Source organism: Hypanus sabinus, chromosome 5 (genome assembly GCF_030144855.1).
Source record: "Hypanus sabinus isolate sHypSab1 chromosome 5, sHypSab1.hap1, whole genome shotgun sequence".
Lineage (NCBI taxonomy): Eukaryota > Metazoa > Chordata > Chondrichthyes > Myliobatiformes > Dasyatidae > Hypanus > Hypanus sabinus.
The window spans coordinates 160,372,498-160,399,011 of NC_082710.1; the positions used below are offsets into that span (position 1 = coordinate 160,372,498).

Here is a 26,514-nt window from a genome sequence, read left to right on the forward strand (position 1 = left end):
TTTAGCACAGAGCATCTCTGTGGCCATTCCCCTCAGTAATAAATATATTGTTTTGGATATTGTTGCGGCGGATGACTTTCAGGGGAATACCACAGAGACTGTAGAAGGGAAAGAGGGAGAATTGAATTGACTTCATTTCTTACATCCTTTACATACATGAGGAGTAAAAATCTTTACATTACGTCTCCATCTAAATGTGCAATGTGCAATCATAGTAATTTATAATAAATAGAACAGTCAATGTAATATAATTGTAATATAATGAAGCGGCATGAGTTGATCAGTCTGATGGCCTGGTGGAAGAAGCTGTCCTGGGGCCTGTTAGTCCTGGCTTTTGTACTGCGGTACTGCTTCCTGGATGGTAGCAGCTGGATTAGATTGTGTTTGGGATGGCTTGGGTCCCCAATGATCCTACGGGCCCTTTTTACACACCTTTTTACATTTCCCTTGTAAATGTCCTGAATCATGGGAAGTTCACAACTACAGATGCGCTGGGCTGTCCGCACCACACTCTGCAGTGTCCTGCAATTAAGGGAGGGAGGTACAGTTCCCATACCAGACAGTAATGCAGCCAGTCAGGCTGCTCTCAATTGAGCCCTTGTAGAAAGTTCTTAGGATTTTGGGGGCTTATAGCAAACTTCATCAACTGTCTAAGGTGAAAGAGGCATTGTTGTTCCTTTTTCATCAGACACCTGGTGTATACACACCACATGAGGTCCTCGGTGATGTGGATGCTGAGGATCTTAAATTTGTTTATCCTCTCAATCCCTGATCCATTGATGTCGATAGGGGTGAGCCCATCTCCATTCCTCCTGTAATCCACAACCAGTTCCTTTGTTTTTGTGACATTGAGGAAGAGGTTGTTTTCTTGACACCATTGTGTCATAGAGATGACTTCTTCCCTGTAGGCCACCTCTTTATTGTTTGAGAAAAAGCCAATCAATGTAGTGTCGTCAGCAAATTTAATTAGCAGATTGGAGCTCTGGGTGGTGATACAGTCATGGTAAATAAGGAATAAATGAGGGGACTCAGTACACAGCCCTGAGGGTCTCCTGTATTGAGAGTCAGAGGGTTGGAGGTGGCAGAGACCACTCTTATAACCTGCTGGCGATCTGACAGGAAGTCCAGGATCCCGCTGCACAAGGCAGGGTCAGGGCTGAGGTCTCTGAGCTTCTTGTCGAACCCGGATGGAACTGTGGTGTTGAATACTGAACTGCAGTCCAAGAACAGCGTTCTCACATCAGCATCCCTCTTCTCCAGATGTGTAAGGACAGTATGTAGAGCAGTGGCTATTGTGTCATCGATCAATTGGTTGTGTTGTTAGGTGAATTGTAGGGGGTCCAGTTTGCATGGTAGCAAGCTGCAGATGTAATCCTAGACCAGCCTCTCAAAGCATATGCTTATTCTTGAGGTGAGTGCGACAGGACGCCAGTCATTCAGCCATGTTACCTTGGTCTTTTTTGGTACAGGGACAATGGTGGATAATTTGAAGCAGGAGGGCACTCTACTCTGGGAGAGGGAGAGATTAAAAATATCAGTAAACACCTGCCAGTTGTGCTGTGCACATCCTGAGTACTTGCCCTGGAATGCCATCTGGTCCTACAGCTTTGCAACTATCCACTCATTGGAAATATCTGCATACCACAGCCTCAGAGATGACCAGGTTGCAGGTTGTAGCGATGGCTTTCCTCAGAGGCTCAGAGTTAGCAACATCGAACCGAGCGTAAAAGCGATTGAGCTCAACTGGGAGAGAGGCCGCGATGTTGACGGCAGCACAACGTTTGGCTTTGACGTCTGCGATGGTATGCAGCCCTCCCCAAAAGCCATGTGTGTTATTCGTTGTGAATCTTGACTCAGTCTTCTCCCTATATCATTGTTTTGCAGCCTTGATAGCTTTCCACTGATCGTAACTGCTTTTCTTGAGCTCTAGTTGATTGTCAACGGTGTACGCTCGATGTAGCGCTGTAAGTGCTGCTCTCGCAGAACTATTGATCGAGGGTTTTTGGTTCAGGAAGACGTTGACTGTCTTCTGGGGGACAACATTGTTGATGCAGGGGAGTGGTAGTGATAGGGGACTCCATATTCAGAAGAACAGATTCAGCGGATGTGAATGGAACACCCGCCTGGTATGTTGCCCTCTGGGTGCCAGGGTCAGATGTCTTAGATCGTGTCCACAGTATTTTGGAGAGGAGGGAGAGCAGCCAAGATATCTTGGTTCAGATCGATACCAATGATATTGGAAAGAAAAGCTTGACCTGAAGAGAGAATTTAGAGAGCTAGGCAGAACGTTGAGAAGCAGGGTAGTAATTTCTAGATTGCTACCTGTGCCATGTGCCGGTGAGGGTAGAAAGAAGATAATTTAGTAGATGAACACATGGCTGAAGGAGCAGGGCTTCAGTTTCTTGGATCATTGGGATCTCTTCTGCAGGAGGTATGGCCGATACAAAAGGGATGAACCCAAGGGGGACCAATACACATGTGGGCAGGTTTGTTAGAGCTGTTGGGGAGGTTTTAAACTCATTTAGCAGGATGATGGGAGCTGTAGTGAAGGGACTCAGGTCAGGACAGTTGGTAGAAAATCAAAGATAGCATGCAGTCAGATTCTCAGGAAAGGGAGGCAGATGACAGGACAAAATTGCAGCCAGCAAAATGAGAATCAGTGCATTAGGGATTCATAACCAAACTGAGTAGCAAACACAGTTCTGAAAGTGTAATATCTTAATACATGGGACAGAAGAAATAAGGTGGTTGATCTTGACACATTATTACAGATTATCGGCCATGATGTTGTGGCCATCACTGAATTGTGGCTGCAGGGTGGTTGTAGTTAAGAGCTGAATGTCTAAGGGTACATATTGTATCAGAGGGACAGGAAGGTAGGCAGAAAGGTTGGCGTGGCTCTGCTTGTGAAGAATGGTATTAAATCAGCAGAAAGATGTGACATAGGATCAAAGATGTTGAATCCTTGTGGGTTGAGTTAAGAAACTGCAAGGGTAAAAGGACCCTGATAGCAGGCCTCCCAACAGTAGCTGGGATGTGGACCACAGATTACAATGGGAAATAGAAAAAGCGTGTTAAAAGGGCAATGTTATGATAGTCATGGGAGATTTTTATCATGCAGGTCAATTGGGAAAATCAGGTTGGTAATGGATCTCAAGAGAGGGAATTTGTTGAATACCTACAAAATGGCTTTTTAGAGCAGCTTGTCATTGAGCCTACTGGGGATCATCTATACAGTACTGGATTGGTTGTAATGTAATGAACTGGAGGTGATTAGGGAACTTAAGGTAAAGGAACCCTTTGGAGACAGTGATCACAATATGATTGAGTTCAACTTAAAATTTGTTCGGGAGAAAGTAAAGTCTGACATAGAAGTATTTCAGTGGAGTAAAGGGAATTGCAGTAGTATGAGAGAGGAGCTGGCCAACGTAAATTGGAAGGAGATGCTGGCAGGGATGAGAGTAGAACAGCAATGGCTTGGATGTCTGGGAAAAATGAGGAAGGTGCAGGATAGTTGTATTCCAAAAACAAAAATGCTCAAATGGCAGAACAGTAAAACTCTGGCTGACAAGGGAAGTCAAAGCTCATGTAAAAGCAAAAGAGAGTGCATACAACAAAGCAAAAATTAGCTGGAAGATGAAGTATTGTGAAGCTTTTATAAACCTACAGAAAGCAACTAAAAAAATCATTATGAGGGAAAAGATGAAATTGGAAAGCAAGCTAAAAAACAAGACGTACAACAAAGCTGGATGAACTCAGCAGGTTGGGCAGCATCCACTGAAAGGAGCAGTCAACGTTTCGGGGCGAGACCCTTTGTCAGGACTCAGCAAGAAAACAAGATCAAAGTGGATAGTAAAAGCTTTTTCAAGTATATGAAAAATAAAAGAGAGATGAGAATGGATATATGAACACTAGAAAATTAGGCCGGAGAAATAACAAGGGACAAGGAGATGGCAGATGAACTAAATGAGTATTTTGCATCAGTCTTCACTCTGGAAGACACTAGCTGTGTGCTAGATGTTGTAGTGGGTGTGAAGGAAGAGAAGTGGGTGCAGTTCCTATTACAAGAGGGAAGGTGCTCAAAATGCTGAAACATGTAAAGGTAAAAAAATCACCCGGACCATATGAACTGCACCCTAGAGTTCTGAATGAGGTTGCGGAAGAGATTGTGGAGGCATTAGTAATGATCATTCAAATATTAATGGACTCTGGCATTTTTCCAGAGGACTGGAAAATTGTAAATGTCGCTCCACTCTTTAAGAAAGGAGGGAGGCAGCAAAAAGGAAACGATAGACCAGTTAGCCTGATCTCAGTGGTTGGGAAGATGTTGGAGTCAGTTGTTCAGGATGAGGTTTTGGAGGGCTCGATGACACAGGCCAAGATAGGACAAAGTCAGTATGGTTTCCTTCAGGGAAAATCTTGCCTGATGAACGTGTTAGAATCCTTCAAAATTCTGTTGGAATTCAATTGGAATTACAAGTAGGATAGATAAAGGGGATGCCATGGATGTTGTATATTTGGATTTTCTGAAGGCCTTTGACCAGGTACCAGACATGAGGCTGCTTACCAAGTTAAGAGCCCATGGTATTACAGGGAAGTTATTAATATGGTTAGAGCATTGGCTGATTCATAGGAGCAACGAGTAGGAATAAAGTGATCCCTTTCTGGTTGGCTGCCAGTGACTAGTGGTGTTCCACAGGGTCAGTGTTGGGACTGCTTTTTATGCTGCATATCAATGAGTTAGATGCTGAAATAGATGGCTTTGTTGCCAAGTTTACAGATGATACCAAGATAGATGGAGGGGCTGGTGGAGGGGCAGGTGGTGTTGAGGAAACAGGATGCTGCCGAAAGACATCAACAGGTTAGGAGAAAGGGCAATAAAGTGACAAATGAAAAACAATGAAGAAATAAATGATCAGATTATTTTTAAACGGAGAGAAAATCCAAAAATCTGATATGCAAAGGGACTTGAGAATCTGTGTGCAGAACGCCCTAAAGGTTAACTTGCAGTCTGAGTCAGTGGTGAGGATTGGAAATGCAATGTTAGGATTCATTTCAAGAGGTCCAGAATACACAAACGGAGATGTGATGCTGAGCCTTTACAAGGCACTGGTGAGGCCACACCCTGAGTATTGTGAACAGTTTTGGGCTCCTCATCTCAGAGAAGATGTGTTGGTGTTGAAGAGGGTTCAGAGGAAGTTCACAAGGATGATTCTGGGAATGAAAGGGTTATCAAATGAGTAACATTTGATAGCTCTGGGCCTGTGCTCGCTGGAAGGATGAGGGAGGATCTCATAGAAACCTTTCAATGTTGAAATGTTGAGAGACCTAGACAGTATAGATGTGGAAGGGTGAATCCCATGGTGGGGGAGTTTAGGACAAGAGGGCACATTCTCGGGATAGAGGGGTGTCCATTTAAAACATAGATGTGGAGAATTTTCTTTAGCCAAAGGGTGGTGAATTTGTGGAATTTATTACCATAGGCAGCCATGATCCCAGCTCTCTTCTAATGTCGGACACATACTTCAGATAAGTCTTCGGTGATAAGTCACCCTGGTCAGTCCCAAAACAAAGGTCAATGGGCAACCTTGCCACGCATGCAAACATAAGGTAATATGGCGAGTACACAGTAGCTTAATTCTGAGTACAGTTGTAACTGTGAACCAGGTGTCCAATATGTTGACTCCACTTGCTCTTCTTGATGACCTCCAGGGTCCCAACATGTCTAGCAAGGTCCAATTAAACCTCTTGGGCTGGGGATCACCCTGTGGATGATAGGGCATGGTCCTCGACTCTCAACTCCAAGCATGCCCAGTAACTCAAGGGTGAGTCTGCTCGTGAACTCCTGTCCCTGGTCAGTATTTATCCACCTGGGGGGCTGTAATAAATGAAATACTTCTCCCATAACACTTTGGCCACTGTGGACACCCTCTGGTACTTGGTAGGAAAAGCCTACACGTATATGGTGTCGCGGTCTTTGATGATTAAGGCATTTGCCAAGTTGCTGGCATCGGGTTCTATTGACAGGAAATCCATACACACCAAGTCCAGGGGCCCCACATTCTGCAAGTGGGACAAGGGAGTGCCAGTGTAGGCAGCGTCTCTGGGTTTGGTATCATTACACAGGCTGTCTGTGTCCTTTAGGAACAATTTTAAAATACTCTTATTTGAATGTAAGGTTCTGTATAATCTAGCTTCTCCAAAATTTTAGAGAGCCTATCCCCTTACATCCCTAATCATAATCTTAGATCTGTGAATATTGGTGTGCTTAGTGTTCCAAGAGCCAAGCACACAGCATAAGAACAGGTGATACGGCCTTTTGCTCTTATGCACCAAAAATCTGAATACTCTACTGACTGAAATGCACCAGGCTAGTGGAACATTTCAAAATAACTGTAGAAACCTACTTTCTGAATTTGGCCCACTTATGGGATTTCTTAATGCTGATGTTGATGTTGATCATATTTATATAATAAGGTATATTTGATTACAACTTGTACTATATAATGTTTGTCTTTACTAATGATTTTTAATTCTGTCTCATATTTGTATAACTATATTGATTTATCTTTACATATTGAGCCTGCATCTTAATGTATAAAAGGTGCGATATAAATAAAGTTAATATTATTATATTAGTAATTTCTCCAGATAGAAACATGCCAACTTCTGATAGGAACCTGCCTTTTCAAATAAACATAAATCCTCTCCCTCAGAATCTTCTCACTTTTCACTCCCACTGACGTAAGGCTCACCATCCTGTTGTTTCCAGGCTATCTGTACTGCCCTTTTCGAACAGGGCCTCAATGTCAGCTATCGTCTAAACTTCTGGTACTTCACACATGGTTAGTGAAGATGCAAAAATCTTTATTAGAACCCAAGAATCTCCTCCTTTGTTTTCTTTTGTATGCAGGGATAGATCCCATCCAGCCCTGGGGACTTACTCAATTTGATGTGCTCCAATAGTCTTTGCACTTCCTATTTCTTGATACAGATATACTCCAGAATAGCTGAAAACCTCTTCCTGAACTGTCCAGTCTCCCTGTCCTTCTCCCTGGTGAACACAAATGAGAAATATTCTATTAGTATTACATTCATAAACCCTCACTCCACATATATGTATATTACTTCTCTGGTCCCTGAGCTGACATAGCCATTCCTTAATTATGTTAGTGTCTAACATAACAAAAGGTTATAGGTTTCTCCTTGACCCTAGTTGCTAAGGTCAATTCATCTCTCCTTTTTGCCCTCCCAATTTCTTAAAGTTTTACCCTGCACACCCTATAAACTGGTGAATTCTAATAACAGTTTCCAATATGTTTCTTCTTTTCACCGATCAAACCATCAATATCCTTCATTAAACAAAGTTTGGTGAACTTACCATTTTTTGTTTCTTACCCTCATGGATGTGCTAACTCTAAATTCTGACTGTTGTGCTTTTAAATGCATTGCAAGCAGCTGCTGTCAATCTTCCTCTAACAGTCCTATCACAGTAGGCATCTGACTTCTCCAGGTGAGGGATTTTTTTTTATTGGAGGTGGAATGGGGATACGAAGCTGCTAACTCACAGAGGATCAGAGGTGGAGAGGGTTGGTAACTTTAAATTCCTGGGTGTCGCTATGTGAGAGCCTGTTTTGGGACCATCAAATGAGCACAATTGAAAAGGAAAAGCAGTAGGGCCTCTGCTTCCTCAGGATTCTGCAGAGATTTGGAACGTCGTCAAAAACCTTGGCAAACTTCAATAGATGTATGGCAGAAAGTGTACTGACTGGCTGCATTATGGCCTGGTATGTGAGCACCAATGCCTTTGAGTTGAAAATCCTACAAGAGGCCCAGTGTGTCATGGATAAAACCTTCCCAATCACTGAGCACATCTACATGAAACGTTGTGGTAGAAAAGGAGCATCCATCATCAAAGATCCTCACCATCCAGGCCATGCTCTTTGCTTGCTGCTGCCATCAGGTTGAAGGTACAAGAGCCTCAGGACTTGCACCACCAGGTTCAAGAACAGTTACTACGATTCAACTATCAGACTCTTGAACAAAAAGGGATAACTACACTCATTCTATTTCTGGTGTTCCCACAACTGAAGGTCTCACTTTAAGGAATCTTTATCTTGTTATTTCATGCTCATTATTTATTGTTATTTATTTATATTTGTGTTTGTACAGTTTGTTGTTCATTGATCCTGTTTACTAAGTATGTCCACAGGAGAAAGAATCTCAGAGTTGTAAGTGGTGACATGTATGTACTCTGACAATAAATTTTACTTTGACTTTACTTACACTCTGAGGAATAAAGTCTTAGCCTGTTCAACTTCTCCATGTAACTGAACCCTCAAGATCTGGCATCATACATGCTTTCCAGTTCAATAAAATCTTTCCTCTGGTAGTGCAACCAAAACTGAATGTAATACCCTAAGTGTGGTTTCACTTGCATTCTGTACATCTGCACTATGACCTTACAACATTTATATTTAGGCCAACATGCCAGATCCTCTTCACAACTTACTCTGTACTGTGGTAGGATTGGAAACCAAGAGATTCAAGCATCAAATTGAGGTCAAGTTGGTGCCAGCCATCTACGGCGACATCCTGCAGACAGCTCAAAAAATTACTTCTTCTTTTGAGCATGCATCCTCTCCCGAACTGCATGTGATTTCAGCCTGTAATTTCCATAATTGATTATGCGTTTTGGGACAATTGAGTGATCTGGCTCTTTTGCTGTATCCAGAGGAGTTCAGTGAGATTGAGAGCGGAGTGGCAGAACGTGAACCCATGGCCAGCCCCATTACTCCTTGGTGATTAAAGCGTTGAGCAAGATTGAAATTAACGAAGGCAAGAGCAAATGGCGAGCAGGTTTTCAGTATCATCTGCCCGTGTTTGACCAATCTCCCTCTCCCTCTTGGTGTTGCTCAAGGAAGCTGCAGGATTCTTGGGTCCAGCGTTGCAAGGTTTGATCAACACAGCTCATGACTGTGGGTCTCTTTCAGGGGTTACCACAGTTTGATGTTCAGTATCAGCAACTGCAGACTTGTTTTTGCAGGACTCTGCTGTTCCAGTTACATGTTTTGCTAGCCTCTGGTTACTCCTTTTTTGCTGTTTGGTTGAATTGTCCAGGGCGCTCCGGTGTGGACTGGCTCTGTGGCCTGCAGTCAGTGACTCAGTGCTGAACTGAACTGAGCTGAACTGATCTAAACTGAACACTCCTAAACTGTTTTGAAGGTGCTGCAGTTTGATGTTTAATATTCTGTGAGTTAATCACCAAACTTTTTTATTGTTTACATGATTTGTTATTTTATTCACACATTGAGAGTTTGATGTTTTCTTTGAACAGGCTCCAAGGTTTCTTTGTTTCGTGGCCTCCTGAATCTCAGGGTTGTATACTGTATACATACTTTGATAATAAATGTACTTGGAATCTTAAATCTTTGAAGATTGGCTGATGATTTAGGAGATGCGTTGTGCTTAAGGATTTTGGACAGGAACGAGAGACTGAGCAGGCAGTGCTTTGCAAGGAGAGTGATATTTTGTTATTTTATGTGTGCAGATGTGATCATGAGAGATTTGAAAACAGGATGAACAATGGCAGAGGAGGGGTTAATATTAACATTATGTTTTAGAAGTGTGCGATGGACACACAGTTGATAATAAATGGGATCACAGGTGGGGTGGAGATAGAGAATAAGTTTTGTGAATAATTTGAACAGAGACAAGTTGGGATACACAGAGAGAAGCAGTTTAAACTCCAGGGCAGCAATTGTAGGGGATGTTGGTCCACTGGTCAGAAGGAAGCCAGATGGACAGCCACATCAAGCTGTGTTTCCTGGGCATTTTATAAGGTTGATTTAGAGAGCCAGCAGGGAATTAAGGGTTATCTCGGCATTCCTGGACAATCTTTGGAGTAGGACTGATGATGATAAATGGGTACAACTGTATTTTTAACCCAGGATATTCCTCACCAAGGATGTTTCCTTCACTTTACATGGTTAAATATTTAACAACTGTAGGGGTTTAGAAGGAGGGTCAGCCATTGGGAGCAATTGGGATGAGAGAGTAAGTTATAATAGGAGAAGGCATTCAGTAATATTGAAGAGGGTGCGACTACACTTCAGAATTTGAGTTCTCTGAACGTCCTTCAGTCCAATACTCTGGAGTCCAGTCCTTTTCGAACTGTTTTGGTTGCCTCATGTTTAGGACATAATATCGCCGGCACCCTAACTTTAGTTCTATTTCCATTATCTTGGTTAAGAAATGCATTTGATAAATGTGTTAAATCATTTGTAGCTGTTGTAATGAATGCCACAAAGTAGTATGGTAGTACAGCAGATGGTACTTCTGCTAACCCCTCCAACAGTCTGGGTTTAACCTTACCCTTTGGTCCTGTCTGTGTGAAGTTTACACATTTCCTTGTGACCCTGTGGGTTTTCCCTAGGTGTGCCAGTTTCCTTTATCATACCAAAGATATTCAACAAACTTAACTAGCTTGCATTCAGTTACTGTAAATGTTGAGAAGTGGCAAAAACAATCTAAAAAGAGAGGGAATAAACCATAGGATAAATAGGGAGCTTGTGGGGCCATGGAATTGCTTTCTGATGAGCAGAACAATCTCCTGGTTATAATAAATTTCAATGAACTTTGAATAGCTTTTCTGTTCTTCTCTCCACAGGGGTTCTCGGAATTGCATTTTATTTTCTGAGCATTGCTGTCTGTCACACTGTGGCTGATGTGGCTTTCTTAGCTGTTGTATTATACTGGTCAAATGCTCAAGGTAAGTGCATATGTTTTCCTGCCCATTGTGAAGATGATCACTGTGGCATTCTTCAGTGTGGTTATATTGGAATGAGTATCTAAGTCAGTACATTGTAAACTGCTTTGCCCTATTGTCCTGTTTATTATTTATTGTAATGCCTGCACTGTTTTGTGCACTTTATGCAGTCCTGGGTAGGTCTGAAGTTTAGTGTGGTTTTTTTCCTGTGTTTTTTTTTAATGTAGTTTAGTCTAGTTTTTGTACTGTGTCGTGTAACATCGTGGTCCTGAGAAAACGTCTCATTTTTACTATGTACTGTACCAGCAGTTTTGGTTGAAATGACAATAAAAGTGACTTGACTTGCTAATATCTTCAATGGCTTCAATTACTTTAATGGCTGAATGTCAGGAATTCGGTTCCTGTCACATTCAGCACTTTTCAAACCAGAATAGAAAGATTAGGGACAACTTCATAATTGTGCATGGACTCCAGAAGGCATTTAATAAAGTTGTTCATCATTTGCAACTTTCAGAATTGAAAGCGTAAAAGTGGTGTGGAACTACTCCTGAAATTGCCTTTTGTGAGAGCTCTGCATAGAACCTAAAATGTAAAGCAGTAAACAATAGACTCTTGAGCCAACAAGATATATGCCAATCTAATCTAATGCCATCTGTATGTAGATGGTCTCTGTAGCTCCATTCCCTGCTTGTTCATGTGTTTGTCTAAGTATCTCTTAAATGAGTGTCTTGCTTGCACTACTTCCCTTGGATATGCATTCCAGGTATCTGCCACTCAGTGTAAATCAAAAACTTACCTCATTAATATCCTTTGAACTTTCCCCTTCTCACCTTCAATCTATGCTCTCTAGTATTTGACATTTCCACCCTGGGGAGAAATGGCCTGACTGTATATCCTATGTATTTCTCTGATTTCAATCAGCCTCCCACACTTCAGAGAAAACAATCCCACTTTGTCCAATAACTTCTTATGGCCAGTGTTATCTAATTTTGGCAACCTCCTGTCAGTCTCTTCTGCACACTTTCCGAAACTTCCACATCTTTCCTAAAATGCAGTGACCACAATACTCCAAATGATGCCTAACTAAAGTTTTATACAGCTGCAAGGTGTCTTCCTGACTTTAGAGAACAACACTGCAATTGATGAAGACAAGTGTGCTGTATGCCTTTGTTACCACCCTGATACTTGTATTGTCCCTTTTGGGAGCTGTGGATTTGCACCTCCAAGATGCTTCATGGCGACTCCTGGCTTGGCCTCCTTTACTGCCATGATGAGGCAACTCTCAGGTTGTACAAACAACACCTTATTTTCTTTCTGGGTAGCCTCCAATCTGATGGCAAGAACATCCATTTTTCCAACCTGGTTACTTTCTCCCTCCCCCTTCTCTCTTTTTCAATCCCCCATTTTGGTCCCTCCCTTACCTCTCCTCTTCGCAGCTGCTCATCACATGCCCCCAGTGGCCCTCCTCCTTCTCTTTCTTCCATGGTACACTCTCATCTCCTATCAAATTCCTTCTCCTCCAATCCTTATTCATTTGTCACCTATTATCTCCCAGCTTCTTACTTCATTGCCTCCCTCACCCACCTGTCTTCATCAATCACATTCTATCTTGTACTTCCTGATGAAGGGTCTCGGCCCGAAACGTCGACAGTGCTTCTCCTTATAGATGCTGCCTGGCCTGCTGTGTTCCACCAGCATTTTGTGTGTGTTGTTTGAATTTCTAGCATCTTCAGATTTCCTCGTGTTTACTCCTTCCCCTCCCTGGATTTCCAGCATCTGCAAAATCTCTTGGGTCTATACATCAGTGCTCCATTTGCTGCTTACTTTCCTCATACATTACATTTGATCTCCCAAATGAAATACCTCACATTTGCCTGGTGATTAAATGTCATTCTGCCATATTTCCAACTAGTCTATATCTTGCCAGATCCTTTGAGAATTTTCCTCACTTTCCACAAATCCACCAACTTTTGTGTCATCTGCAAACTTGCTAATGAGCCTGCATGTATTTTGTCTAAATTATTTGCATATACCAAAAACACTGATTCCTGTGGAACACCTCTGGTCACAGACTTCCAGAGTAACACCCATCTACCACTAACCCTTGGCTTCTATTTTTAATTCAGTCTACCAAATTATTGTGATAGAGTAATACAGCATGGAAGTGAGTCTTTTGGTCCCACTTGTCCATGCCAACCCTGGTACCCGCCAACCTAGTCTCATTTGCCTGTAGATAGCCTATATTCTTCTAAAGCCCTCCTATCCATGTACTTATCACAATCTATTTTAAAAGTTGATATTTTATCTGCCTCAGGCACTTTCTATGGTGACACATTCTGTATACTCACCACCTCTGCATGAAGATATTTGCTCCTCTGGTCTAGAAACATAGAAAATCTCCAGCACAACACAGGCCCTTTGGCCCACAAAGTTGTGCCAAACATCTCCCTACCTAGGCTTTACCCATAGTCCTCTATTTTTGTGCTCCATGTAGCCATCCAGGAGTCTCTTAAAAGACCCAATCATTTCTGCTTCCACCACCATCACTAGCAGTCCATTCCACGCACTTACAACTCTCTGCGTAAAAAACGTTCTCCTGACATCTCCTCTGTACTTACTTCCAAGCACGTTAAAACTATGTCCTCTCGTGCTAGCCATTTCAATCCTGAGGAAAAGCCTCTGACTTTCCACATGCTCAATGCCTCTCATTATCTTCTACACCTCTATCAGGTCATCTCCTATCCTCCGTCACTTCAAGGAGAAAGGGCTGATTTCACTCAACCTATTCTCATAAGGCATGCTCCCCAATCCAGGCAACATCCTTGTAAATCTCCTCTGCACCCTTTCTATTGTTTCCACATCCTTCCTGTAGTGAGGTGACCAGAATTGAGCACAGTACTCCAAGTTTGGTCTGACCAGGGTCCTATATAGCTGCAACATTACTTCTCGGCTTTTAAACTCAATTCCACGATTGATGAAGGCCAATGCACCATATGCCTGGGTTGATCTCCATCTGCCACTTCTCAGCCCAGTTTTGCATCATATCAATGACCCGTGTAGCCTCTGACAGTCCTCCACACTATCCACAACACCCCAACCTTAGTGTCATCAGCAGATTTACTAACCCACTTCCTCATCCAGGTCATTTATAAAAATCACAAAGAGTAGGTATCCCAGCACAGATCCCTGAGTCACACCACTGCTCACCATCCTCCACACAGAATCTGACCCGTCTACAACCACTTCTGTGGGCAAGCCAGTTCTGGATCCACAAATCAATGTCCCCTTGGATCCCATGCCTCCTTATTTTCTCAGTAAGCCTTTCATGGGGTACCTTGTCAAATTCCTTGCTGAAATCCAAGAACATTATATCTACTGCTCTTCCTTCATCAATATGTTTAGTCACACCCTCAAAAAATTCAATCAGGCTTGTAAGGCAGGACCTGCTTTGACAAAGCCATGCTGACTATTCGTATTCATATTATACCTCTCCAAATGTTCATAAATCCTGCCTCTCAGGATTTTCTCCATTAACTTGCCAACCACTGAAGTAAGACTCACTGGCCTATAATTTCCTGGGCTATTACTACTCCCTTTCATGAATAAGGGAACAACACCTGCAACCCTCCAATCTTCTGGAACCTTGCCCGTCCTCATTGATGATGCAAATATCATTGCCAGATGCTCAGCAATCTCCTCCCTCGCTTCCCACAGTAGCCTGGGGTACATCCTGTCTAGTCCCGGTGACTTATCCAACTTGATGTTTTCCAAAAGCTCCAGCACATCCTCTTCCTTAATATCTACATGATCAAGCTTGGATCTTTTTTAAATCTTTCATCTCCCATTTTAAACATGTTTTAAACCCTTAAATCTTTATTCTGCTCTAACTCCATATATATTATTTTGCAGACGTGACCACTGTAATGGGCTGTATCTCAAATAACAAAGAGCCAGTGTACAGGAACATTTGCAATATGGTGTCAGAAAGCAACTTTGCCCTCAATGTCAGCAAAGCAAAAGATCTGTTCATTTTCTGCAGGAAGGGTAGTGTTGCACATGTTCCTATCTACATCAACTGTGTTGAGGTTGAGAGAACTGAGAGTTTCAAATTTCTAGAACAGAACATCACCAGTCTGTCCTGGTCCAGCCACATGGACACGATGGCTAAGAAATCTTACCAACCCCAAATTCCTCAGGACGCTAATGAACTTTTGCATCTCCCCATTGAATTTAATAACCATAGAAAACATCCTATCTGGATAGATCACAGCTTGGTATGGCAGCTATTCTGATTGCAAGAGACTGCAGAGTTGTGGACACAGCTCGGCACATCACAGAAATCAGCTTCCCCTCCATAGAGTCTCTACACTTATCACTGCCTCGGTAAGGCAGTTCACATAAAATAAAAAACCCACCCAGCTTCCCTCCACACAGGCTTAATAGTGCAACATGCTGCATGTATAATAATAGTCATGGTGCCAGCTCACATACATAACAGAATGAAGTTCAGGTGCTCACCAGAAGGGAAGTCAGCCTTCCCATTCAGACACAACTATCTCCTCTGCAGCATATCACTGACTCATGGAATTCAGCCAACGCTACCCTCTGCCATAAAAATGGGGAAGATTAGGTGACAAAGTAATTAAATTGAGCCAACAAGGAATTAACAATAGACAATAGACAATAGGTGCAGAAGTAGACCATTTGGCCCTTCAAGCCTCTGAGATCATGGCTGATCATCTACTATCAATACCCGGTTCCTGCCTTGTACCCATATCCCCTGATTCCCCTATCTATGCAAAGAGATCTTTAATTCAAAATAGACTTATTCCTTTCACAATGGACAACCAGCTTTTATATAATTGGATTCAAAATGGGATTAGATATATAGGGAATTGTTTTGAAGGAGGTATATTAATGTCATTTGAACAATTAAAGAATAAGATACCTACCTAGCTCCTTCTTGAAAACATCCAGAGAATTGGCCTTCACTGCCTTCCGGGGCAGTACATTCCAGACCCCCACAACTCTCTGGGAGTAGAAGTTTTTCCTTAACTCTGTCCTAAATGACCTACCCCTTATTTTCAAACCATGCCCTCTGGTACTGGACTCTCCCAGCATCTGGAACATATTTCCTGCCTCTATCTTGTACAATCCCTTAATAATCTTGTTGCAATCATATCCCCTCCCAATCTCCTTAATTCCAACGTGTACAAGCCCAGTCTCTCTAACCTCTCTGCGTAAGACAGTCTGGACATCCCAGGAATTAACCTTGTGAATCTACGCTGCACTTCCTCTACAGCCAGGATGTGCTTCCTTAACCTTGGAGACCAAAACTGTACACAATACTCCAGGTGTGGTCTCACCAGGGCCCTGTACAAATGCAAAAGGATTTCCTTGCTCTTGTACTCAATTCCCTTAGTAATAAAGGCCAACATTCCATTAGCCTTCTTCACTGCCTGCTGCATTTACTCATTCACCTTCAGTGACTGATGAACAAGGACTCCTAGATCTCTTTGTATTTCTCCCTTACCTAACTCTACAGCGTTCAGATAATAATCTGCCTTCCTGTTCTTACTCCCAAAGTGGATAACCTCACACTTATTCACATTAAACGTCATCTGCCAAGTACCTGCCCACTCACTCAGCCTGTCCAAGTCACCCTGAATTCTCCTAACATCCTCATCACATGTCACACTGCCACCCAGCTTAGTATCATCAACAAACTTGCTGATGTTACTCTCAATGCCTTCAACTAAATCGTTGATGTAAATCGTAAACAGCTGTGGCCCCAATACCAAGCCCTGTGGCACCCCACTAGTCACCACCTGCCATTCCGAGAAACACCCATTCGCTGTTACTCTTTGCTTTCTATCTGCCAACCAGTTTTCTATCCATGTCAATATCTTCCCCCCAATGCCATGAGCTCTGATTTTACCCACCAATCTCCAATGTGGGACCTTATCAAATGCCTTCTGAAAATCGAGGTACACCACATCCACTGGATCTCCCTTGTCTAACTTCCTGGTTACATCCTCGAAAAACTCCAATAGATTAGTCAAGCATGATTTGCCCTTGGTAAATCCATGTTGGCTTGGCCCAATCGTATCACTGCTATCTAGGTATGCCACAATTTCACCTTTAATAATGGACTCTAGCATTTTCCCCACTACCGATGTGAGGCTGGCAGGACGATAGTTCTGTTTTCTCCCTCCCTCCTTTCTTAAAAAGTGGGATAACATTAGTGAAGACAACCCCAGTGAAGAGCTGACAGCTAGCTCCAGTTATGAATAACAGACATGATAGAGCCTGATGAGATTGAGGGTGTGAGATTCAACAACTTTCTTGTGAAGTTTGAAGGGTTTCTCTGAAAATGATGGTGTGGATGTTGGGAAAAGCAACCTGTGGATCAACTTCTGTATCATTGGCAGCTGTGTAATGCATTCCCCAAGATCTGGCTTTTTCCATTTCAGAAGAAGCAACCAGTGCAGAATATAATTTGTGGATGATATAGAAACATAGAAAACCTACAGCACAATACAGGCCCTTTGGCCCACAAGGTTGTGATGAACCTGTCCCTACCTTAGAAATTACCAGGTCTACACACAGCTCTCTATTTTTCAAAGCTCCGTGTACCGATCCAAAAGTGTCTTCAATGATCGTATCCGCCTCCACCATCATTGCTGGCAGCCCATTCCACGCGCTCAACACTCTCTGTAAAAAAACTTACCCTGACATCTCCTCTGTACCTACTCCCAAGTATCTTAGATCTGTGCCCTCTTGTGGCAGCCATCTCTGCCCTGGGAAAAAGCCTCTGACTATCCACACAATCAATGCCTCCCATCATCTTATACACTTCTATCAGGTCATCTCTCATCCTCCATCACTCCAAGGAGAAAAAGCCGAGTTCACTCAACCTGTTTTCATAAGGCATTCTCCCCAATCCAGGCAACATCCTTGTAAATCTCCTCTGCACCCTTTCTATGGTTTCCACATCCTTCCTGTAGTGAGGCGACCAGAACTGAGCACAATACTCCAAGTGGGGTCTGACCAGGGTCCTGCAACATTCCCTCTTGGCTCCTAAATTCAATTCCACGATTGGTGAAGGCCAATACACCATATGTCTTCTTAACCACAGCATCAACCTGTGCAGCTGCTTTTAGTTTCCTTTGGACTCGGAACCCAAGATCCCTCTGACCCTCCACACTGCCAAGAGTCTTACCATTAATACTATATTCTGCCATCATATTTGACCAACCAAAATGAACCACTTCACACTTATCTGGGTTGAACTCCATCTGCTATTTCTCAACCCAGTTTTGCATCCTATCAATGTCCTGCTGTAATCTCTGACAGTCCTCCACACTATCCACAACACCTCCAACCTTTGTGCCATCAGCAAACTTACTAACCCATCCCTCCACTTCCTCATCCAGGTCATTTATAAAAATCACAAACAGTAAGGGTCCCTGAGGCACACCACTGGTCACCGACCTCCATGCAGAATATGTCCATCTACTACCACTCTTTGCCTTCTGTGGGCAAACCAGTTCTGGATCCACAAATCAATGCCCCCTTGGATCCCATGCCTCCTTACTTTCTCAACAAGCCTTGTGTGGGGTACCTTATCAAATTCCTTGCTGAAATCCAAAAACGCTACATCTACTGCTCTTCCTTCATCTACGTGTTTAGTCACATCCTCAAAAATTTAAATCAGGCTCGTAAGGCATGACCTGCCATTGACAAAGCCATGCTGACTATTCCTAATCATATTATAGCTCATCAAATGTTCTTAAATCCTGCTCCCAGGATCTTCTCCATCAAATTAACCAACCACTGAAGTAAGGCTTGCTGGTCTATAATTTCCTGGGCTGTCTCTACTCCCTTTCTTGAATAGGAATTCGCAACCCTCCAATCTTCCGGAACCTCTCCGGTCCTCATCGATGATGCAAAGATCATTGTCAGAGGCTCAGCAATCTGTTCCCACGCCTCCTGCAGTAGCCTGGGGTACATCTCATTCGGTCCTGACGACTGATCCAACTTGATGCTTTTCAAAAGCTCCAGCACATCCTCTTTCTTAATATCTACATGTTCAAGCTTTTCAATCCGCTGCAAGTCATTACTACAATCACGAGATCCTTTTCCATAGTGAATACTGAAGTGAAGTATTCATTAAGTACCTGTGCTATTTTCTCCGGTTCCATACACACTTTCCCATTGTCACACTTGATATGTCCTATTCTTTCACATTTTATCCTCTTGCTCTTCACATACTTGTAGGAAAACCTTGGGGTTTTCCTTAATCCTGCCCTCCAAGGCCTTCTCATGGCCCCTTCCAGCTCTCCTAATTTCCTTCTTACATTCCTTCTTGTTAGCTTTATAATCCTCTAGATCTCTAACATTACCTAGCTCTTTGAACCTTTTGCAAGCTTTTCTTTTCTTCTTGACTAGGTTTACTACAGCCTTTGTACTCCACGGTTCCTGTACCCTATCATAACTTCCCTGTCTCATTGGAATGTACCTATGCAGAACTCCTCACAAAAATGTTCCACCCTGAACATTTGCCACATTTCCTCCATACCTTTCCCTGAGATCACCTGTTCCCAATTTAAGCTTCCAAATTCCTGCCTGATACCCTCATAATTCCCCTTACTCCAATTAATTGCTTTTCTAACTTATCTGTTCCTATCTCTCTCTAATGCTATTGTAAAGGAGATAGAATTATGATCACTATCTCCAAAATGCTCTGCCACTGAGAGATCTGACACCTGAATAGGTTCATTTCTGAATACCAAATCAAGTACAGTCTCTCCTCTTGTAGGCTTACCTACATATTGTGTCAAGAAACCTTTGTGAACACACCTAACAAACTCCACCCCATCTAAACCCCTTGCTCTAGGGAGATGCCAATCGGTATTTGGGAAATTAAAGTCTCCCACCATGACAACTCTGTTATTATTACATCTTCCTAGAATCTGTTACCCTATCTGCTCCTCGATATCCCTATTACTATCGGGCAGCCTATAAAAAACACCCAGTAGTGTTATTGACCCATTCCTGTTCCTAACTTCCACCCACAGAGACTCTGTAACCAATCCCTCCATGATGTCCACCTCTTCTGTAGCTGTGACACTATCTTTGATCAACAGTGCCACGCCACCACTTCTTTTGTCTCCCTCCCTGTCCTTTCTGAAACATCTAAAACCTGGCACTTGAAGTAAACATTCCTGTCCCTGAACCATCCAAGTCTCTGTAATGACCACCACATCATATCTCCAGGTACTGATCCACGCTCTAAGCTCATCCGTTTTGATCCCAATACTCCTTGCATTAAAATAGACACATCTCAAACCGTCGGTCTGTGCACGTACCTTCTCTATCACCTGCCTATCCTCCTTCACACACTGTCTCCAAGCTTTCTCTTCTCCAGTCTCTTCATTTTGGTTCCCACCTCCCAACAATTCTAGTATAAACTCTCCCCAGTAGCCTTAGCAAACTTCCTGCCAGGATATTGGTCCCCCTGGGATTCAAGTGCAACCCGTCCTTTTTGTACAGGTCACACCTACCCCCAAAGAGGTCCCAATGATCCAGGAATCTGAATCCCTGCCCCCTGCTCCAATCCCTCAGCCATGCATTTATCCTCCACCTGATCCTATTCCTATTCTCACTTTCACGTGGCACAGGCAGTAATTCCGAAATTACTACCTTTGTGGTAGGAACTTCCTTCCTAGCTCTCTGTAGTCTGTTTTCAGGACCTCTTCCCTTTTCCTACCTGTTTTTGGTACCAATACCTCTACCTCTGGCTCTTCTTCCTCCCACCGCAGGATATCGTGGACGCGACCTGTCACCTGTCAGCTATCACCTACCATTCGAGTTTCTTTCCTGCATCCACAGAATCGCCTGTCTGACCCCCTCACTATATAGTCCCCTATCACTACTGCCTTTCTCTTCCTTTAACTTCCCTTCTGAGCAACAGGGCCGGACTCTGTGCCAGAGGCACGGCCACTTTTGCTTCCCTTAGGTTGGCTGTCCCCCCCCAACAATACCCAAACAGGAGTACTTATTGTTAAGGGGGACAGCCACAAGGGTACTCTCTAGTACCTGACTCTTCGCCTTCCCTCTCCTGACTGTGACCCACTTGTCTGTCTCCCGTGGCCCCGGTGTGACCACCTGCCTGTAACTCCTCTCTATCACCTCCTCGCTCTCTCTGACCAGACGAAGGTCGTCAAACTGCAACTCCTGTTCCCTAACATGGTCCCTTAGGAGCTGCAGCTCAACACTCTGGGTGCAGACGTGGCCGTCTGGGATGCCGGGAGACTCCAGGACTTCCCACATCTGACAGCAAGCACAGAACACTGGCACCGCCGATATGGTAAGATTGGATTTGGGATCTGTGGTGAAGATGGAATAGAACCCATGAATCTATTCTTGGGCAGCATATCAATTCAGTGCTCTGTTAACCCACCTCAAAAGGCATGTAGTTGATGCAGGAATGATGTGATAGGTTGCCACGTTCCCCTCCCTGCAGGAGATAAGTGGAGCTCTTTTCTTGCAACAATTATAGTTTCCATGATTAGTTCTCTGGATTTATTTCTTGTTGCAGGCCTTTCACCACTGGTTGTTGTCACGAGCAGTACATTAATCACAGGACTGCTGCTCTCTTCACTGAACATTAATACATTTGTTTATCTGCCCTGGACCAGGACATCAAACCAAGGTATCTGTTATTGATTATTTTACACGGTATAAAATCAGTATATTTGTGACTACTTCCTATATGGACAGATAAACTATTTGAATTATCAGCCCCACACCTACCATCTCAGTTCTGGCTCCCCCAGTCCTTGTGACCTGGTGGGTGCTCTCGTCCTACAGTATTGTCCAATAGTGAAGTGGTGCTTTGTATCAACACAAAACATATGGAGTGATTTTGCAGTTGACTCAGACCTGACTTCAAAGGAATCTTTGGGAAAAGAGACCTTGCGAATGACTGTCTCAGTTCATATGTGTTTGACATGTTGTGTTGAGCTTCACAGTATTACCAAATCAGTTCAGAACTGAGGACCGAGGGGAAGCTTCCCCTTGATCCTGATGTCAGCAAGATGGGCGAGGGTTAGTTGGTTTCCTTCGTGCCTGATTGGGATGGTTGCAGTTTCCATTGGATATTTGCAATAGCTTTATTTCTGTTGTAGCAACTTTAAATCCCATAGCTTTTACCACTCCCATTCCCATTCTGATATGTTTATCCATGCCTCCTCTACTGTCAAGATGAAGCCACACTCAGATTGGAGGAACAACACCTTATATACCGGCTGGGTAGCCTCCAACCTGATGGCATGAACATTGACTTCTCTAACTTCCGTTAATGCCCCTCCTCCCCTTCTTACCCTATCCCTGATATATTTAGTTTTCCCCCCCTCCTTTTTTTTCTCTCTCTTTCTGCCCATCACTCTGCCTGTTCTCCATCTCCCTCTGGTGCTGCCTTCCCTCTTTCTTTCTCTGTAGGCCTCCCGTCCCATGATCCTTTCCCTTCTCCAGCTCTGGATTACTTTTGCCAATCACCTTTCCAGCTCTCAGCTTCACCCCACCCCCTCCGGTCTTCTCCTATCATTTCACATTTTCCCCTCCCCCTCCTACTTTCAAATCTCTTACCATTTTTCCTTTCGGTTAGTCCTGACGAAGGGTCTCAGCCCAAAATGTTGACAGTGCTTCTCCTTATAGATGCTGCCTGGCCTACTATGTTCCACCAGCATTTTGTGTGTTGCTTGAATTTTCAACATCTGCAGATTTCCTCATGTTAGCTTTTACCACACCTAAGTTCCTTCCTATATTATAAACCATTCTCAATTTGAAATATTGTTATTTCCTTATATCCTACTTCAGAGACTACTGATTAAGTCCGCTTTGAGAATAACTTCACCACACAGCTCTGGGGCATTTGAGTTTAGAGTTCAATCCCAGCTCCTTCTGTAAGGAGTCATACGTACTACCAATGAAATGCATGGGTTTTCTCTGGATGCACCAGTTTCCTCCCACAGATCAAAGATGTACCGTTTAGTAAGTTAATTGGTCATTGTAAATTGTCCCGTGATTGGGTTAGGGTTAAATCGAGGGTTGTCAGGGTTTGCTGAGCGGTGTAGCTCGAAGGGCTGGAAGGGCCTACTTCTGCTCTGTCTCTCTAAATTAATTAAAACAATAAACATTGGCCTCACAGAAGAATGCCTGGTAGCCAAGAAAAAGACAGGAGGCATAAATGTGTCTTTTTTCAGTTTGGTAAGCTATAACAAGTAAAACAGAAAATGCTGGAAATATTCAGAGGTTGGGCTGTATCTATGGTAAGAGAAACAGAGTACAAGGCTCTGTAAGAGGTATCTGAAGTGTTTGTGGAGGCAATAATAGTGACCTATTAAGAATCATTTGATTCTGGGGTGGTTTTTGAGAACCTGAAAATTGCAAATGCCACTCTGCTTTTTGGAAGGAAATAAGGCAGAAGAAAGGAAGTTATAGGCCAGTTAGCTTGACGAGTGGTCAGGAAGATGTTGCAGTCTATTATTGAGGTTTTGGGCAACTTGGAGGCACCTGAAAGTCAGTTGACATCTTGCCTGACAAGTCTGTTGGAATGCTGTGAGGAAATAGAAGGCAGGATAGACAGAGGACGTCAGTGGATTTACTTGGATTTTCAGAAGGCCTTTGACAAGGTGCCACACATGAATGGTATTAAAGGAAAATTTCTGGCATAGATAGAAGATTGGCTGACTGGCAGGAGGCAACGAGTAGGAATAAAGGGAGCTTTTCTGGTTGGCTTCTGGTGACTAATGGTGTTCCAGAGGGGTTCATGTACTGACTACTTCTTTTCAGATTATATGTCAATTGATTTTGATAGCGGAATTGATGGATTTGTGGCCAACACGACGAAATCTGCAGATGCTGGAAATTCAAGCAACACGCACAAAATGCTGGTGGAAAGCAGCAGGCAAGGCAATGTCTACAAGGAGAAGCATTGTTGACATTTCAGGCTGAGACCCTTCGTCAGGACTAACTGAAAGGAAAGATAGTAAGAGATTTGAAAGTAGGAGGGGGAGGGAAAAATGCGAAAAAACGCATTTGAGGCCAGGTAGTTTTGAGGAATAAGTGAATCTGCATAAAGATTTAGATTGAATATGAGAATGGGCAAAGATGTGGCAGATGGAATATAGTGTATGGTCGTGCACTTTGGTAGAAGGAATGAAGGTGTAGACTACTTGCAAAACAGGAAGAAAATTTAAAAATCTGAGGTGCAAAGTGACTTGGGAGTTCTTATGCTGGACTCTGTAAAGGTTATCATACAGGTTGAGTCTGCGGTAAGGCAGGCAAATGCAATGTTAGCATTCATTTTGAGAGGACTAGAATATAAATGCTGAGGCTTTATAAGGCATTGGTCAGATTGCACTTGGAAATTTTTGAGTATTTTTGGCCTCCTTATCCAAGAAAAGATGTGCTGGGATTGGAGTGGGTCCAGATAATGTTCACGAGAATTATTCCAGGAATGAAAGTTTTAATATTTATTAGCTCTGAGCCTGTGCTGACTGGAGTTTAGAAGAATGAGGGGGCATCGTATTGAAACCTATCAAATATTGGAAGGCCTTGAAAGTGTGGATGTGGAGAAGATGTTTTCTACGGTTAGGAAGTCCAGGACTAGAGGGCACAACTCAGAAAAGAGGGATGGCCATTTGGTTCAGAGATGAGGAGGTGGGGAATTCATTCCTACAGATGACTGTGAAGGCCAAGTCATTGGGTATATTTAAAGCAGACATTGATAGGTTCTTGATTAGTTATGGCATCAAAAGGTACAGGGAGTAGACAAGAGAATTTGATTGAGAGAGTTTATACTAAATCAGCCGTGGTGGAATGGCAGAGAAGATTCAATGGGCTGAATGGCCTAATTCTGCTCCTTTATCTTATGGTTACAGTCAGAACACTGCCTGATGCCTGTAAGCTTCTGGGTGCAATGATATTCCAATCCTTAGAGTGGGCTTATCAATCAGACAGCTTAATGTGAATGCTGGAATTGGTTACTGCAGCACTAACAAGGTAATATCAATTGAGGCCTTCTTTAGGATAGTCCACAGAGCTAATTTTCAGTGGGCATCACCTTATCAACTGGATGTAAGCACGTGGAAGCTGCTGTGTACCTGCCTTTTTCACACCAACAGCCAGCAGATAAAGTATTAACCAAGTTACAAAACAGTGACTTTTGTCTGTCTTTCGGCACAGACAATTATGGCTGTATGTGAACTAGTTCTTTGAAGCCCTTTCAGTCCAATATTCTGTCATCTGGTTCATTTCTGAGCTGGTTGGATTGCCCATCTTTAGGACCCTCAGTATCACTGTGAACATGACAGATCCTGAGCCGAGCTCTGTTACGGGGAACATTTTTCAGTTAATGCAAATGTTAAATGATTTCTATGCATCTATTAATATGCATTTCAAATAATGTTCACTTTTTGTTTACAAGAAATATTCCGGAGAATCAAAATCTGGTTCAATTGGCTGTCCTTGTAGTTTGCAGCATGATGGTTGGAGTTCTCTACAGTATAGTTACAGGTATGTGCTCAAATAATGTTCTGAACTTCAGAAATTATCAACTCAGTACACCACAGAGTGATTAGAAGGAATGAGCATCTCAGTCAGTGCGTTGTAAGTTGCTTTACCCAAACTGCCAGTCCTTAGGCCCAGGGCAGAACAAGGATACCTGATGAAGGTTTTGGTTTTAATGGCTGAATTTAAGGGGAATGGTTCAGAACTGCCAGTCATACGCAGCTCGATTTAGCTCAATGTATATGCTGGTAATGGAAGACCAGATTATGTCCCTGAACTTCTCGAAGGCATTTGATAATTCACTCATAGGCTGATGCTTAACCTATTATTTTGCTTTGGGTACAGTCTAGGAAGAACTTGCAGTGATTTATTTGGCAGAATGGTGCCTTGCAACAATCTGATTTAGGACTGCAAGTTTTCACTAGGTTCACTCAGTTGATGCAATTAAGGTCGCATAACAAGTTTCTTAATGATACAAAGTTAAATAACATTTCAAGTGGCATGGCTCTCAACAAACAAAAGGTCATAGAAAAATAATAAAGGATGTAAATAAAATAAAAGTTCTTATATTTAGATTTCAGTGCAGGCCAACAAGAAGGCACTTGGATTTAAAAAGGACAGAATAGTTGGTGAATAATAGTTGGAGAGATTCTCTGTGTTCATTGAAAAATTTAGTGTCATAAGTGTACAGAAATTTTAAGCAGTTAATGAAATATTGACCTTTCAATCCAGAAATGATGTGCAAATATCTGACAAGAAACAGTATTCTCGCCTCTAACATGCCATTGACCACATCACAAATGTCAGCCAGAACTGCCATCTAGCAAAAGAATGAAAGAAATTAGTAGACAATTAGATGAAAATGAGTCAGAAAGAAATTGTCCCAAATTAACCTTCTGGCTTTATTATAAATGATAACTGTGGTGGATCCTGATTGATTGAGAGTGGAAGATTTATGGGCTTCTCATTGAATTGTGAGAACCTCTCCATAACTGACTGCTGTGAATGTTGTGAGAAGCATACTGTGGATTATCTCTTGGATGCCTTGCAGCACCTTAGGGAATTCCTCAAAATCTGGCTATCTAGAAAAAGCAACTAACTACATCTTAGAGATGTAGTTCTGTGGATCTTCTTCTATCTTAGATATGCTATATATAATTATCTGGATA

At 42.8% G+C, this 26,514-nt stretch overlaps 1 protein-coding gene across 5 annotated transcripts in view; it reads left to right on the plus strand.

Annotated features, from left to right (window-relative positions):
• Positions 1-26,514, plus strand: part of LOC132394509 (hemicentin-1-like) — a 112,784-nt gene that overhangs the window by 40,513 nt on the left and 45,757 nt on the right. For 4 of the 5 annotated variants that reach the window (XM_059970763.1, XM_059970764.1, XM_059970765.1 and 1 more), the window contains 3 exons: positions 10,670-10,771; positions 21,372-21,485; positions 25,263-25,351. In XM_059970763.1, the coding sequence (XP_059826746.1) occupies positions 10,670-10,771; positions 21,372-21,485; positions 25,263-25,309 (263 nt within the window). In that variant the 3' untranslated portion in view covers positions 25,310-25,351. Of the gene's footprint in view, positions 1-10,669; positions 10,772-21,371; positions 21,486-25,262; positions 25,352-26,514 lie in introns of those variants that run through there. The other variant, XM_059970766.1, reaches the window with a different exon arrangement.